This window comes from Limanda limanda, chromosome 11 (genome assembly GCF_963576545.1).
Source record: "Limanda limanda chromosome 11, fLimLim1.1, whole genome shotgun sequence".
Classification (NCBI taxonomy): Eukaryota; Metazoa; Chordata; class Actinopteri; order Pleuronectiformes; family Pleuronectidae; genus Limanda; species Limanda limanda.
In genome coordinates this window covers 26469755-26486941 of record NC_083646.1, presented here as the reverse complement: position 1 = coordinate 26486941, position 17187 = coordinate 26469755, and the positions used below count along the sequence as shown (strand labels likewise).

Sequence of the window (17187 nt, the reverse complement as noted above, 5' to 3'; positions counted from 1 at the left end):
TTGTACTTCCACTCATCAAAGACCATTTTAATAGATATCACAACATATTCAACATAAAGCACAGATCTGATTCAGCACAGTGTGTGTGAACTTCAAAGATTCTCAGGTTGTGTGTGGCTGCACCGCTCTGCTGCTGGAGGAGGCACCCTCATCAAATACTAGTAAAACAATCGGTGTCACTCTGGCTTATAGTTAAGTAAAGGCTGAATGAAAACTGATAGCATGATGCAGTCACAGTGCAAATCAGCAACTGCAGCTCCTCTCTAATTCTATCTCAAGGCTGTTTGTCCATTTCCTTTAATAACTTCACATGCTGTATCTCAGCCTCTGGCCTCCGTGAAGTTACGACTCCACACGTGTGAATTTATTAGTTTCTTTTTTTTGGACTTGTTCCTCAGTCTTGTGGCTCAGCTGTGTGTCGCAGCACTGTGGTGCTCTGGGTGGGGGGGGCCGCTGTCCTCGGCTCGGTCCGGCTGGGGCTCGTCACTCAGTTTGACAGCGTGGAGGGCGTAGTTGATGGCCGTGCTGTTTGTCCAGCTCCAGGCTCCTGATACTGGGTTGTACAGCATTCCGAGTACAGACTGCACCGAGAAACCATCTGATAAGGGATGAGGAGAGTGGAGTGGTTAGAGGGCAGATACAGGAAATCACCATAGCAACACAACAGACAAACGTTCCCTTCTTTGTTTTTTATTTTGTAAAGCCCTTGCCTGCCAGGTCACAAGATCACAGGTCACACTTACTACGTACTACTTACTACATATATATTCAGATTTTTTAATTTAATATTCCCCACTCCTTCACCCGTTAAACTGCTGCTTCATTTTGCTATGTTAAATGTTATATGTTATACGTTATATGTTATATGGTATGTTCTTTTTTTATTTTCTAAAGCCCGTCTACTAAGAAGATGTTGCCTGCCAGGTCACAAGATCACAGGTCATACTTAATAGGTACTTACTTCACATATATTCATATTATTTAATTTAATATTCCCCACTCCTTCACCCTGTAAACTGCTGCTTCATTTTTACTATGTTATACGTTATACGTTATATGTTACATGGTATGTCATTTTTTTAAAAATTTGTAAAGCCCGTCTACTGTGTAGATGCTGCCTGCCATGTCCCAAGAATTTCACTGCTCCAATGAAGCTGTCATTGGTGCATGTGACAATTAACTTTGATTTGATTTGATTTAGCAGAAGATTCTAAACTCATGTAAAAGCAACAGAACTGCTGATTTCAGTAGCTGGTTATGTCAGAAAAAAGTGTTGCTATTCTGAAAATATAAACTAGTATAGAAGTCAAAATGTTTAAACCAGTGCTTGTAAGAAGATGGAGACAAATGTCAATGTAACTGCAGCGTTTGCTCAAGTCATATTTACACGAACTGAACATAAATGTGGTTTCATAGAGGAATTGTTGGGCCTTGGCCGAGGTACATGTTCTACTGTTAGTTATTAACAAAAGAATGTGTTGTAACGTTCATGTGCTCTTTTCCCCTCCATGTGATAATGAGGACTTACTGGACTCCAGGAGGCGCCCGAGATCCACTGGGCTGATGAACTTCTCCCAATCGTGGGTCCCACTGGGAACGATGCGCAGCAGCTGTTCGGCTACGACAATACCCAGAGCGTACGACAGGTTGGTTTTATTAATAGTTGTGATGAAGAGGGAGCCGCCTGGCTGCACACACAGAAAACAACACTTTTAGTTCATCATGTAAGAGAGACTCGCAGTTTTATGTTTTGTTTAAACTGCATCACTGCTGCAGCAATAACACCACTGTAGGTATGTTTACACATGTGAGGTGCATGGCTACCGGAGGATATTTATAGAGTGGATTTAGAGCTTTCAGTGGAGAGAGACCGGTGCATATGGCTGGGAGGTAACAGAGTTCTACCTTGGTCAAAAGGAGAAGGAGAGTGGATTGGGGGAGAAAGTGGAAGGGAGGGGAAATAAAAGAGTCAGAGTGCAGCTCTTTTTCTACTGAATGAATCCAAACAATACACAAGTTCATACTAAAGCCTCCTTGCTGAAGCGTCCTGAAGCAAGATACACTGTAAAGTGTTTTATTTTAGTAAAAAAATACAAGTGAGCAGTATGGGCCAGACAGAAAGAGCGGATATCCAGTGTTTCCTAATCCAAGTTCAGAGGCGTAGAGTGAAGATTAGGCAGCTTTTTTTCCCTCTTAACACTCTGGCCCACTGGCCCAGGAGATTATGATCATCTGGCCTCGGTATTGATGCACAGCTTTCCATCAGAGCTCGACAAGATTCAAAACAAAGCACATTTATAAAAACATGAAGCTAACCTATTCCCAGCAGATGCAAACACAACAAACCTAACAAAATCTGCATCTGAACCTTAGCATAGGCTCAGATGAACACGCTGTACGGATGCAGAAATATTTGACATGAGTTAACAGCTGGGAGGAGAATCTCTCACACACACACACACGGGACACACACACACACGGGACACACCTTCAGCACGTGGCTGCTGCAGAAGGCAAATGTTTCCAGATCGGCCAGATGCTCCACCACCTCTGACGCTACAACGGCATCAAACTGACCCGTCCCCTGCTGCTCCTCCCCGTCCGCCGAGAGCTCCTCCAGGGTGCAGGCCTGATAGGAGACGGAATCACGAACGTCCGGGTCATAGGACGCATGCAGCTGAGCCGTGGAGATGCTGTCCTCTACCGGATCTATTCCCAACATATTAGCCCCCAGGCGACCTAGAGGCTGGAGAGGAGGAGGGAATGAGGAGAGTCACAACTGGAATTATTCTACATCAAAAGGTTTTAAAAAGCCACAAAAGAACATCAAATCAGAAACATTATTGCCCATATGTTCAACTCCGTCTTTGGCTGTACCGCACTGCTAAAAACAATGACCAAGAGCATACATAAATGAAAGAAAAAAGAGAGAGAGCTAGAGTGTGAAGTCCTGGGTAAGGTTTGCATTGAGCACATTGTAAAAAAAAAGACTCCTTTAAACATTGTGGTGTCTCCACCTTATCTGTAGGATCTCCATCCTGGTAAAAACTCAGTGTGGCCACAAAGGGTCGGATCGCTCATGATTTTGAAAATGTTTCTCCTTTTAGCACCTCCGCCATGGAGATTATACTTTCACCCCTGTCTGTTGGTTTTGTTTGTTTGTGGATGCTGCAACATCTAAGGAGGGATGGGCCATGTCCGAAGGAAGGACCTGTTAAATTCGGGTGTGGAACCGGGCGCTGAACCAGGAATTAATTTTAAACATTTTAAGCTGTTTTTTAATACATTTACCGGGGAGTAATTCTTCAACTTGATTATACAAATCAGATATGTTTAGTAGACTGATATTTAGCAGTGTGTGCAATTTGGTGCAGATCCAAATAAAAATCCAGATCTAGAGAAATTAAATCTGCTTTCATTATGGGACTGTTGGGCAGTGTATACACTTTTTTTCACTTGCTTGCATCCATGATGTTTCCAGGTTAACCAGCTGCATGAATGAATAATGAACACTTTCTGTAAATTAAAATTAGGTTAAACATTTTGTAAATATTCTTGGACAGATTCTTCCACAGTCTTTAATGATGTGATCATTAACTCCAAATGTATTTTACTTCCTGAGGTTCGGGTTCTTTAAAACAGATTCTCATTTCTGTGAAGTTAATCTGCCTGATCTTTCACACTACAGAGAAATGTCTACAGGCATCTTGTAATGCACCAGTGTTTAGAGTAATCATCACTGACCCCCATCTTTCTTGGAATATATTTACATTGTCATCTATTAGACAGTACAATTAACAATAAACATGTAACTGTGAAAGTAAATCCACGGCACAGTCGGTGAAGGATCCACCCAATACCTCACAGATTATAATTTGACAGCATGTTAGAATAAACATCTCAAGTGGCTGAATGTGAGCTACAGTGCCCTCTTCTGGACATTAAACACATCCCCGTGTTGAGAGCTGCACTTGCTTGGCCAGGGGCTAATCTCCTTCCTCCCTGATCCCTTCTGATGGCTCGACTTCCAGTGACAAGACACCCAGAGACACAAACACAGTTTAAATCTTAACAGACACTTTTTTCATGGGGTTTTTTGTTTGTGTGTGTCTGAATATGACAGCCTGGGTGACAGAGCCTTATAAATACAGGACCTGATTTTGTCTCCCCAAATCACAAAACACAGCTGGTATGTCCTCAGTTCAAACGAGGGCAGAGACAGGAGCTGTGTCCTCGCTGGGCAGCTATCACCACTAACAAACAGATAAACAACTGTAAACGACCGACTGTCCGATCCACCACACTGAGACCAGTCAAATCAAAAGAGAACGGGGACCGGCCTGACGTGAAAATGTTTTCCCAGCACTGGTATGTATGTGAACAGACTGACACTATAATGCACTGGAAGCAGAATCTCACAGTGTAACAGACTGCAATCTGCAGGATTAAAATAAAAGGCTGAATGTGACGTGAAAGGTAGCCATTGAAACAATTGCGACTGGACAGATTGTGTACAGGAAAGATATTTTTGTCTACATGTCCTTGTTCTCACTGGATCTGAATCTCCCTCTCAAAACACACACACACACACACACACACACACACACACACACACACACACACACACACACACACACACACACACACACACACACACACACACACACACACACACACACACACACACACACACACACACACACACACACACACACACACACACACACACACACACACACACACACACACACACACACACACTTTACCTCTGTGAGCAGGCCTCCTCCACAGCCAACGTCTAGTATTCGGAGTCCTGTGAGCGGTTTCCCAGGATGCCGTGCTGTATGCACATTCAGCAGATTATCCCTGTGCAGGTAAACACACATTTCAAATTTCAAATTAAAACATCTCTCCGCTCTCACATCTGTCTCTTGCGGTCCAACAGACGCCCCTTCATGTTATGCTCACAGTCTAATCTGAGGTGAAAAGCACTGAGGGAAGATGTGAGTATTTTTAAAACATCCACAGCCTGCATGTATGGGAGGCGGGAGACCCGAAAGAATCTCTACATCTGCTTACCCCTCTGTCACAATCACCGCCTCCATTTAGCTGCGAGCTAAAGTGTTGGCCAGCTGACAACCTCAAATGATCCTCCGGCTACAGAGTCAGCCCTACCTTGCTCCTGTGCTCTTTCATCCCCTCACACGCTGTCTAACGGCCGCCTGCCTCGGGCGGGAAACATGCAGAGCAGCCTCGGATCTGGGTATGCATCATCCTCATTAAAGCTCTGCTGCGGTGCGTGAGCACTCGTGCAAACAGTGAAGGAAATGAGATTAGATGTTGGCAGACATCCACCTAACTAGCTCCTGACATCAATGCAATACACAAAGACACTGACAAAGGCTTCTTATCCTCATCTGAGCGGAATGTCAAAGTATCTCCACATGATCAACTATACAGGATGGAGTGTTATGATAAAAGAAGAGAAAAAATGCCTTACTTGTACTAGTCAGAAAAGAGTGAAGAGATCTGTTTGTGATCATTTTGACCAGAGCCTTTGGTTTGCCAAAGGAGTCAAACTAGGGAGTTAAAAATACTGATACTAAGATACAAAAATTCAGTTGTTGACAGACATTTTTCATAACATGTCTTATGAACAACATGTCTTATGAATAACTATAAATATAAGGAAAACATGAATAAAAAACAACAACACAATTGAGAATAAACATTTAGAAAGTAATTTTAACCATATTATGTACTCATATTTTCTTGGTTGTTTAAATTATTAATCATTTTGGGTCAGTTTTCTTTGTCTGTGCAAAACTGTGCCAAAGGGCCAAACTACTCTTCTAAATGATTTGCTTTAAACACAAAATGTGTTTAGAACACATTATATAAGCAATGACCAGTCTTCTTGCAGATCACTGGATCAATGCAACTTCTGTTTACATGCAGGGCTCTTACTTTAGCAATTACCCTGGAGAACTGAATTGAGCATTTCTTCATCTAAAGTGGAAAAGAGGAAAATAAGAGCAAGAAATGTATTTTCATTCCATATGACCACACATTGTACTGTGTCTAGTGTCTGTAATGGTGGTTTTTTACTTGTCTAGAATTTCAAAGTTTCAACATATTTAGGTTAGACATCGGTCTTTATTATCTGTATTTACAGTTTTTTTAAATGTCTGACTCAATCCTGACTCCCGCACATTTTCCTCATAATCCTTCATGTAATCTTAGAGGAAAAAGGCCAAGTCCTATTCTGTAAATTTGTCACTGATAATGAGCATTTCTTTTTAACACAACAATGGTGTATTCATGTGCTGTTGTGCTGTTTACCCAACTTGAGTGACCTAACTGTTGGGACAACTGAGCCAGAGCATCGTACAACACCTATCTCCATGAAGAAAACACTATACAACCATCAACAGAGAGCAACATTTGGAAACAGCTAAAGTCACTGTAGTACATTTCAATTCCACTGAGGTCTGACCTTGATGGACCATTAAAACAAAGAAGGCTGCGAGGTTCCACAGCAGCATCAACTGCATCCCAGTGAGACTGTCAGAGTGTAAAGGTGCAGCAGCAACAGTGGTGCATCTCATTTAGACGCAGCCTGAGGGCAGAGCTGTATCTGGAGAATCAGCCACACTCAGACGTACACTGGCACTGGAGCTGTCACACTGTCAGCATAAACACCCATCACCACCAACACGACCATGGGGGGGAAAGGGGGGAGCGGCAGTGGGCTCTCGGCGAACGTAATGATTATCATGCACAGTCCCCCGAGAGCAGATCTTATCAATCAAAACAGAGTCGCAGGCAGCCCCCAAAAAACACTCGTATGTAGAGTAGGGACGGCTGGAAATGTGCTGATGTGCGAAGGAATCCTGTCACTTCACATCTCTGCTGCTTCGCCGGATCCCTGATGTGTTCTCTGCTCTCCTAAACCACAAGACCGGATCTGCTTCAGGTTATATTTTGACACAACAGCTCGACGCCTGTGTTGACAGCAACTTGGGCAAGACATCTTTGCATTTGCAAAACCATGATAGATATTGAAACATGTATTTTGCACAGACACACACCGTATAAAAGGCACCCTCAGGTCATTCATGGCATGAAGAGCTGCGAATTCTCCCTGTTCATCCCACCACTTGCCGGCCAGTGACTGGAACCTCCTCACCTCATCGGGGTCCACTGTGGTTCTGGAGGATGACCGAGTGCTGCACATGGAAAAACAGACAGAGACCATTAAACACTGTCCACCACTGGAGAAAAGGTTCTGAGGCCATGAAGTTTAAAGTCTCTGTCTCTTATATAGAGCTACAGAATCCTCCTGCTGGGTCATTCAGACAGGAAACAGGAAGCGTTACAGCAGCTCTTCTGTTAAATGATCGTGTCCCAAAAGGTCAGAACAACATGTCTGTTCAATTGCATTGATGCATTTTATTTGTTTCACTCTCACAAATCGTATCTGGGAGGTCATGTTGTAGATAAATATTTCAGTCAATGTTTATTGCAGTAACTATTAATAGCACATCTTACTTGGGGCATGTTTATGTTAACGTCAATGGTGAAATAGTTTTGTATCATGCAAGATAAATTAAAGTTTAGAGGTCAAGGGACAAGTGTGTGTGCACAGCCTCCTTTAAGATGCCTGTCCTTTCTCAGAAACCATTCAAACCTTATTTGTTTTGTTTATACTCAATATTCACAACCTCACCCTCTAGTCTATACCGATGCATGTGCTGAAAATATGAATCCCTAATTATTATTATTTCCATGGCAGAGGAAGAAATTTTTTCTACCATGGGTGAAATGATCTAGAATTCTGTCTATTTTTGTAAAAAAAAAAAAGAAATCTGGAAGGACACTGGGACCTAAAAAACTATAAATCAAGCTACTTCCATAAATGTTTTTCTGTTCTTTCTGGCTACAGAACAGACTTTTTGGGACGAATGAAAATGCCCAAGTTATCCACAATTTCCATTTATGCTATTTCCATATGCAGATAAAATATTGACTGAAATCATATAGTGCAATGTGGATTTGAGGTACCTGCAATATCGCTCTCATTTTTAGAGGTTTTGTACTTTTTACTATCTCAAAGGCCTCATACATACATTGGTAGGCCAGTACAAGCTTTTATTGACCTTTGGCATGTACAGAAAATATGTTTGTCTATTCATCCTACAAAAAATTGGTGAGGCTGGCCAACAATAATTGTCAAGATATTCATGATCAAATATGGCTGCCCAGATAAGGGGTAGAAACAATAATATGAAGAGCTGACAAATATGAGAAGGAGAATCAGAGACGGTGAAAGCATGTGCTGCTTTTCAAGAGTGTATATTAATTTCATAATTATATGTATTTAAAGCTGTCTTTTTTCAAAGCATATTCTGAACTTTTGCAGAATAGTAAGAATAAACACCAAGAAAGACGGTTGTGTTGCAGACAAACTTTCATTCTGATACATTCCAACATTGTCAGGAAAAGGATCATATAATCGGTACTTTTAGTTTGAGAAGTGGACCCATGTCTGAGCTGTGAGCTGCTTGTTCTGACCCTCACACCACGACCAGGACCAGCACCAGAGACACGGTGGCCCTGCTGCTGTCACCCTGAACCTCCCACTGTACCTGAGGTGACAGGACTCGGTGGGACCCGGGCTCCACACAGCAGCGCTCCTCCGCAGCCCCGCTGACCGCTGCCCACGCCCCGCGGCCCGGCTAGAGCCGCTCCGACATCCGTACAGCCCCGACACGACGCGTCCCAACCGCCTACAATACATGACACAGTCCCGCGATGCAGCCACAGTCTGCTCTTCACCTTTATATAAACAGTCTATGGCCAGCACCAGGCAGTGCGACCTCCGGTGTTCCAGCGTTTACTGCTCGGGTAGAAACGACACCAACTTCAGTTCCGGTCGGACGGATTAGTTGGTGATAGCGACAGGAAGGAAATGACAAACCTACTTTACGTCGAGGATAAAAATAGGTCTGTTTATTTACTGAATCTTTATTTATTGTGTAATGGTTGATTTAGGGTTGTGACACAGACAATAAATGTCATCGGACATGGTGGATTTTTGTAAAAACAAAAAACATACAAAACTTCAATATGTTCATATTTTGAGTGAGTTCCTGAATTCTTCATGGTCTGTGTGAGGATGATCTGTTTACAGACACCATCTACGCTTTGTGAGAGTAAAGGTCAGACACTATTCTGCAGCACTGATACGTACTCATGCTTATGACCATTCAGTGCTTGTGATTGCTTCTTCTTCATGTAGTCCAAGGGTAAAACTATGATTGATCTAGACACAGAAACAGCAGCTCTGTCCTGTGATTTATAAATTTATTATTTATTATTAGTTCCCTGAAAGTATGATCAAAGACACAGAAGCAAAAACAAGGAACAAACAGTTTTATTGACATTTTACAATAATATTGGAGGAAAAAGATGAACCCTGTTACTGTTTAAAATGAAACAACTTGAATCTTTAGTGTCTACCGAGTCTTGTTAAGTTCTGCATAAAATTACAAGTGTAAACTCCAACCATTCAAAATGTCTTGTTCTTCAGTCACACTTTAAAATAACCACATATTTACAGAGATGAAAAAAAAAAAGAAATGTATGAGTGAAAGAGAGAGAGAGGGAGGGAGGGGCGGTCACCTACACAACTGCCTCTATAATGAGACAAGCCTGTTCAACTCATGGAATTTAAAATGGTAACGTGCACAGGTCAGGAGGTTAGCTGTGCTCCTCAGCGTCTGCTATGACGGGAGAGGGACGCTGACCTGTAAGAGAGGCGCAGACAAAACATTAATATGCTGCACCGAGAACACTCACCCACACATACCAAAATACACAGACATGCACCAGACATACTGTACATGAAAACATGAGTCCTGTATACTCTAGACAACGACATCTACCCTGTGCAGCCAAGTGATCTGTATTTCTTCGGACATTACTAAGACCTTATCTAAGTTTCCCCGCACTTCTCTGGGCAGGAGACAGATTATACATTTTAACAAAAAAAGAGATCTAGACTCTACTAAGGCAACAGAGGGTAACATCAAGAATTGATGAAACTGAAATTCATTCATGGTCAATTTGCATTTGATAGAAAGTATTATATACTAAAACTCTTTATTGCAACAGATGTATGTGACTGAAGCAGTTTTTGAAAACATTAGGGCAACAATTTTTCAGGATTTTCCTTCAGTTATTGAAAAATACATAGACTACAAGGAATCCAGAGGAATCACAATGAGACATACAATGAGAACATACAATAAGAAAGAGAGAGAATAAAAACGAATACTACCTTGATCGCGACTTAGACTTGTGTTTGCGGCTTGCCTTCTTACCAGACTTGTGAGATTTTTCCGTCGACCGTGAGCGACTACGTTTGGATTTCTTAGATTTCTTTTCCTTGCTAACCTCAGGGGAAGGGGATCTACTCGAGTCAGAGTCGGAGCGTTTCTTGCTAGCTTTGGCGGAGCCCTTCTTGCTGCCTTTGCTCTCCTGCCGCGAGTGCTTATCACTCTGAGAGTCCGTGAATGAGTCGCTCTCTCTGCGTTTCTTCGATTTGCCATTTTCCTCGGTAACTCCAGAGCTTCCCTTTTCCCTTTCTTTCTCATTGCCCTTTGGTTTCTCTTTCTTTTTATCAGAATCTTTCTCCCTATCCTTGTCTTTATCCTTCTTTTTCTTATCTTTCTCATGGCTGCGACTCCTGTCTCTCCGCCTCTCTCTGTCTTTGCTGGAGGCCTTCTGCTTGTGTTTACTATGACTACTATCCCTGCCCTCTCTGCTTCTCTTCCTCTCCTTATCCCGCTCTTTCTCCTTCTCTCTCTCCCTGCTGCGACTGCGGCTGTCTCTTGCCCTGGCTTTGCCCCTGTCTCGCTCTCTGGACCTGGACCTGCTCCTGCGACTCCTGCGCTCCCTGGAATCACTGCGGTCTGTCTTGTGGCGTCCTGACCTGTCAGCACTGCTCCTCCTCCTGTCCCTGACCTTCTCACTACGATCGCTGCGACGCCTATGTGAACTGTGGCTGCGTTTGCGAGCCTTGTGAGACGAAGAGCGACTACGTCTCCTCTTCCTTTGTGGGGAGGACGATCGAGAGGAGCTGCGGGAAGATGCTGAGGAAGAAGAGGAGGAGGATGAAGAACGACTGCTGCTGTGGCTGGAAGTGGACAATGAGCTGCTGCTGTGACCATTTGCAGGGGAACCGCTGCCACCTCGACCCGATCGCTCCTTCCCCCTAACGGAGTGCTTGCTTTCACTACCCTCCTTTTCACTACGGGACCTACGCCTTTCTACCATGGGCTCCGCCTCCCTCTCTTTTACTTCCTGCTTGTGTGGAATCTCTGCCTGACCCTCATCATGTTCCCCTTTTTCTCTGCTCAATCTCTCCTTCACCACCTCCTCTGTAGACACAAACAAAGACAAACCAGGCAATAGGATCTGTTAGGATTTGTAACACAGCATTGTATGACATTTTGAGACATTAAAGTCCGACTAGTTACTGTTTTATAATTTTACACACAAAGACTCAAACATCTTACCGCGTGCAAGCAGAGCCTCTTGTGCTTGTCTTTCTAGCAGCTGCTGCATATCCCGTTCTTTGCGGCGGAAGGCGTCCTGCTTCTCGCGGATGCGGTGGTGCAACTCTTCCTCATCTGTGTCGGAGGACTCGGACCCTCGCACGCTGCGCTCATCGTCATCCTCACTCTCATCTGAACCATAGTCACCAAGCCCGCCTGCCACAACAGAGCCCGCAGGTTGTTGAGTGTTGGAAAGGACCCAGATCCATTCTCACAATAAGGTTTCAACTTCTGAAACACCTTATTCAGAACCCAAGGTCCCCTCACTCCCAAAAAAGGCACTTACTCCTGTCTAAAGCTGTATTTCATATCAATAATCCTCTTGAAACCAAACTAATACATAGATATCTTTAAATAATATTATAATATTAATATCAATACTTAAAGCGCATGCTTTAACCATCAAAGTGAAAACTAAACCCAGGATGCCACTTCAGTCTTAATGAACGTTTTTTTCCCAGTTCCAACTAACATGGCGGCATCACTTAAATTTTTTTAATTATTTGTCTTCCCTCCCCCCCGGTGACAAAAAAGGGATACTCACTGAGACCAGTCAGAGAAGCCAGTGCACTTGACTGTGCCAGCTGTTTTGCAGGAGCTTTGATTCACATCAACAACAGGAACAACATGTTAAAAACATATACTGCCATATCCTCAAAGGCTCGAGAGTCGCTAGAGAGGGCGGTCACAGATAAAGCACTTTTCACATGAGCTGCCGTTGGTAAGAGAAGAAACAAAACAAAAAGGAAAACAAAAGGAAAAAAAAAATGGAGAGAAGAGAAAGGGTTAACAAACAGACTTCTGTCACAATCCAAGTCAAACAGTTGGACTGGAGGAAAAGAACCAATCTGTACTAATGCACAGTCACTTGAATGGAGAAAGTCACTTGTGTCTATCACTGGTTGCTGGTCTGAGTCCATGCTGAGACTTTAGTCAGTCATACAGTCTTTCAGTTGCACCTTCAATGCCATGAAGATGTTTTCAAGTAAGCGTTTGTAGGAAACATGGCTCTGCTCACTCTCCTTCTGATGCATTAGTTGAGAATACATTTCAGACATACACCCATGTTTTAATTTTTATTTTTTGTTACCATGTTTGTTGCTCAATCACCCCTAACAGGGCACCACTGAATCTGATTTAAAATGCTTATATAAATAAAATGGATTCTCTTCAGATTTCAACAATGTCTTGGTGACAAGTATGGATGATGCATAAACTGGAAAAAACAAAAGCAGACCTCGAGTAGCTTTCCGGTGAGTATCTTTGGCGATGTGTACGATCTCTTCGTTAGTGACCTCAAGGAGGATCTCTGTCAGAAGTGTTTTTGTGATGATCATCTAAAAACAGGGGGGGAAAAGCAGAGGAAATACAATATTTTCATTGAAACCTTTACAAAAGGGGGTTAGATCAACTACAACAATGTAGATGCATTGGTCAAACTGACGAGCTGAAATTCTTTTTCCTCCTCAGTCATTTCAGGTTCACTGTCCTCTGCAGGAGGTGATGGGCTCCGGACAGAAAACTCCCTCTTTATGACGGGCTTGGCTTCTTCGTTATTGTCGTCATTCCCCTCATCATCACTGTCCTGAAGTAGAAAGAATAAAAAAAAACTAAGACTCAATCAACAAATCATATTTAAACACGATCATTGTTGCAGTTGGATTATACATATCACCACTAAAACAACAATGTAAACTGATTTTCAAAGATAGCGCTTCTGCAGTAAAGGCCTGAAATGTGTTGCTTACAAATTTACTCTTGCGAGGCACGCGTGGCCCGTCACCATCCTTGTCTGCTTCGTGCTGGTTGCCATCATCCTTCGCCATCTCTGCACGCTCCTTCTCCATTCGTTCACGCTCCAGCTTCTTCTGCTTCTCTCTGTCCATCTTTTCAAGGCCCTCACGGATCCACACAGGTAGTGTTCGTCTTTTCACAGCATCTAAAAGGAGAAATCCATGGTCAAAAGGATTGTGTCCACATACTGAGATGTTTTCAAGATTTGTCAACTAGTTTTTAAACTTTTCCATTCACACACGTAGAAGACACCGACGAAGATGTCAAGAGAGTTTGTGGTCATAAGAGCTGACTGTGTGTTGTAAAGACAATCACATGATCGAGGCAGCGGAATTAGTAATCACTACCTGTGTCTGTCAGCTGCACCCGGCTGCTCCACCTCTCGCCTGAATAATGGGGGATAACGGTGTTGATGTGCTGTAATCAGAAATATGTGATCTCTGCAACCAAATGAATATGTTACTTGCTGCCTGTGACTGCTGCGCCACCCCTCACCTGAAATCTGTGGAGGATTTGTTGCTGATCTGAACATGTCTGAGCAGAGAATCTCCCGTTCCGTTGATTGTGTGAAAGGCAAACTGCGGAGAATGTCCACACCCAAATCTCCAGAGTTCCTCCGCAGGTCTGAAACCGGCTTAGGTTGAGTGAAAACACACTCACCCAACGGTGCCGCGGCCTCCTGCTTGACAGGGAGCTGGATAGGGGATCTGGGCCGTTCTCTGAACCCGGGGGGTCTGGCATCTCGTCTGTTCTGGGGAGGACCCTGCCAGTATGGAGAGTGGAAGCCCGTAGGTGTGGGGGTGAAGGATGAGGCGGCTCCATGCTTTGGAGAGACAGCACAAAAGTCAAAATTAAGAGAATTTTAAAGCACAGAAGGTCCTGTAAATACCACCAGGTGGCATTCAATGAGGGTGGGGCTGTTGTCTTTCCCCAGGTTATTTTAGCTGACATTCATCCATCGCTCCCAGCTGTGCTAGAAAATTTGTTTGCTTGAAAAATTTAAATAGATAGCTAATAAAATAATACCAAACCATGCTGGATCCTCAACAAGCCAACACTTCCCTCTGCACCGCATCAAGAAAGCAATGACTGATACACCTAGATGCTGGGACCCGGCACAGTGTCTATGGATTGCTCCTTCTTGTGTTACTTGGTTGTCACACTAAAACCCAAACGCTTCAACAATTTCTACTGTAGCATCTGCATACCTGATAATCAAACTGGTTCATGGCCATGGGGGCCATGGCGTAGCTGTCGGGCTGTGCCCCATACCCATGGCTGTTCTGGGGGTAAACCCCGTGGTGGGCTTCAGAGTTGAACTCCACGCTGTCCTGGCTGTTGCTGTCCTCACTGGGGTTCACCACATCCATTGGTCCTGACCCTGGAGGGATCCAGGCCTGGTCAGGGGGTGGAGGAGGAGGAGGAGGAGGGGGCTGTCCATGCATTCCCCATTCTATTAAAAGTGTAGGAAGATAACAAAGTAGATACAAACCAATGCAATATGAATATCTTTGTGTATCCACACAGGGAAATTCTGATTAGTTACGTTGTAGATGCCCAAGAGAGAGTGTTTGATATGTTTCATGTCTATTGGTGAGCTTACACCTTTAAGGTTTCATGTCCTGTATCTTACTTCCGATTAATCTTCTTCATCCGATACCAATTCTTAAAATCACAAACATTATTGGTGTTAGACATCTCCAGAACCACTTTGACTTTAAAAGGAAGCAATGTTTCTGCTCTGGATGAAACGTGTTATGACAACACCGGAATGCTGCATTTACACAAAATGCAAAGCATGCCATCCTATTGCTTTACTATTGTAAGTTTGGCTACAGGATAGTGAGCAATGCAAGTAAACACCACCCTGAAATATATGTCCATTCTGCTCCAGGAAAGAAGATGTCTACTGGTGACTGCAGTCGCTGCTTGGTACCTGTCGTGGAAACGCTGGAGAATTCACTGCGGCGGTCGTGTGTGTTCACAGGAAACCAATCAGAGCCCCAGACAGCTCAGGGACTTAATTTCTCTCTAGAAGCTGAGTTTGGTTGACTACTGATTCCTGCTCTACCTGTGGCTGACCAGTAGTCAGTTTGATGCCCTTCTAGCTCAAATCAGAGTTTAATTCTTCATGGCCATGAAAATCTTTCTCTCGAAATCAAAACGTATTTCAACTCAAGTTAGAGAAAGGAAAGACGAGAAGTTTACTTCTGATGCAGCGTGTCACTTGCAGATCGTATGAAATTAGTGTCTTTGTGTCATCTGACTGTGTGTAATCTCAATGCACAAAATATTTGCTTTGAAAATCAATAACCAGAAAAGACATGCCTTACAGCTCAAAAGGATTGAATACATACCTGGCTGCCACATTCTGCCAAAAGGTGGGTCACCCTGGAAGGCACCATGGTTACTTTGTCCGACAGGTTCCAGGCCTGGGATATCCTGCCCATTGGGCTGAGCGTTGGGCTGATCTGGTACCGTAGACTCCTTCTGGGCTATCCAAGCCTGGGCCAGAGCTGCCCAGTCCACTTGACCTGCACCAAGTCACAAGATAAACACAAGGATGTCAAACGTACTGCCAAACACAGGGCTCTTATTATGGAGGGTGCTTGAGATGAGCAAAGAACACCAGCAGATGTCTTGTTAATAACACATGCTTTCACTGTGTATTTGCATCACTGACTTGGATCTTGCTGGTGCTGGAAGGACTGCATCCACTGCTGCTGGCTCAGGGGCCACTGCGGCCAGGGCTGTCCTCCCTGGTCCCACATCTCTCTCCCTGGATCCAAACCTGAAACACCGAGGCCAGCCACACTCAAGCTCAACACTTTGAAATTAGCATCACTCTGACTGACTTGGCAACAACAGTTTATGTGCTGTAACTTTACACTTGGATCTGGTCTAATGGACACACTTATTTATGAGTGAGCGTTAGCTTCGACTTCAGTGCTTGCGTTACATCAAACTGCTCGGCTAGCTCTGTGTTGGCATTAAGTTAGGGACTATCCATCAAAGGAATCAAAGGCTGTGTGCTTTAATGTGTTGTTGCATTTATTGATATGGCAAAATTACATTCGAAGTCGTTAAAATCCTTAACTATAAACTGCCTCTGCTTCTCCGAGCAGCAGAAGCTCAGCCAAGCTAACACGAGCTAACGTTAGCCGAGATAAAAAAAAATGGACGCTAACAGACAGCAGGAGCATTATAGCCGCTGACCAGATGTGCCTCTGTGTTTGGACTAGAGTCCGTGCAGATGTGTTCGGTGAATGAAACTGAATGAGAGCTTTGCTTAAAGTAAAACAATCCGCACCTTTTCGTCACAGGTTCCCTCCGATGCTGCGGATCCGAATCAAAATGGCTGCACTGGAGCGGAGACTCTGCTGCTGCCTTCAGGGGCTGCCGGGAATTTGTATATCACTCTTATTCTGCATTTACCCTTACCAAAATGTTGTTGCATTTATCGTTTCACATATAATAGACATTGCCTGGTTGCAACATGAATCGATCTTCAACCAACTGCTTTTAATAATGGGAGACACACATTTTTTAAGGAATCTTTAGGATAGTATATCCACTATACTAAGCAAACTCATTAATCAGTCAATTTGCCCGGCTTTTCGCTTCTTCATGCCGAGCACAGGAGATTACGAGCAGCACGTAAAGGCATCATTGGCACTGCGAGTTTCATTGCACTGGTGACTATTGAGCACGCACGCGCACACGCACACCCTCTTGCCCCCCCTTTAACCATCACAGCTTAATGTCTGTATGC

General features: G+C 43.7%; 2 protein-coding genes across 3 annotated transcripts; both read right to left on the bottom strand.

Annotated features, from left to right (window-relative positions):
• Positions 1 to 8879, bottom strand: coq3 (coenzyme Q3 methyltransferase). Its single transcript, XM_061081281.1, has 6 exons — positions 8649 to 8879; positions 7092 to 7229; positions 4767 to 4866; positions 2489 to 2746; positions 1529 to 1688; positions 1 to 598 (listed from the first exon to the last, which is right to left on the bottom strand). The coding sequence occupies exons 1-6, from the start codon at positions 8798 to 8800 to the stop codon at positions 408 to 410; spliced, it is 999 nt and encodes a 332-aa protein (XP_060937264.1). The 5' UTR covers positions 8801 to 8879; the 3' UTR covers positions 1 to 407.
• Positions 8880 to 9420: 541 nt separating this feature from the next.
• pnisr (PNN-interacting serine/arginine-rich protein) lies at positions 9421 to 16779 on the bottom strand. 2 transcript variants are annotated; one of them, XM_061080520.1, is made up of 13 exons: positions 16726 to 16779; positions 16099 to 16206; positions 15773 to 15949; positions 14624 to 14868; positions 13911 to 14238; positions 13763 to 13801; positions 13370 to 13560; positions 13066 to 13206; positions 12859 to 12958; positions 12166 to 12219; positions 11583 to 11777; positions 10343 to 11444; positions 9421 to 9809 (listed from the first exon to the last, which is right to left on the bottom strand). In XM_061080520.1, the coding sequence occupies exons 2-13, from the start codon at positions 16184 to 16186 to the stop codon at positions 9776 to 9778; spliced, it is 2694 nt and encodes an 897-aa protein (XP_060936503.1). In that variant the 5' UTR covers positions 16187 to 16206; positions 16726 to 16779; the 3' UTR covers positions 9421 to 9775. The 2 variants fall into 2 exon arrangements, with proteins under 2 accessions (XP_060936503.1, XP_060936504.1); XM_061080521.1 differs by lacking the exon at positions 13763 to 13801 and having other exon boundaries at positions 14076 to 14238.
• Between the last annotated feature and the right edge of the window lie 408 nt (positions 16780 to 17187).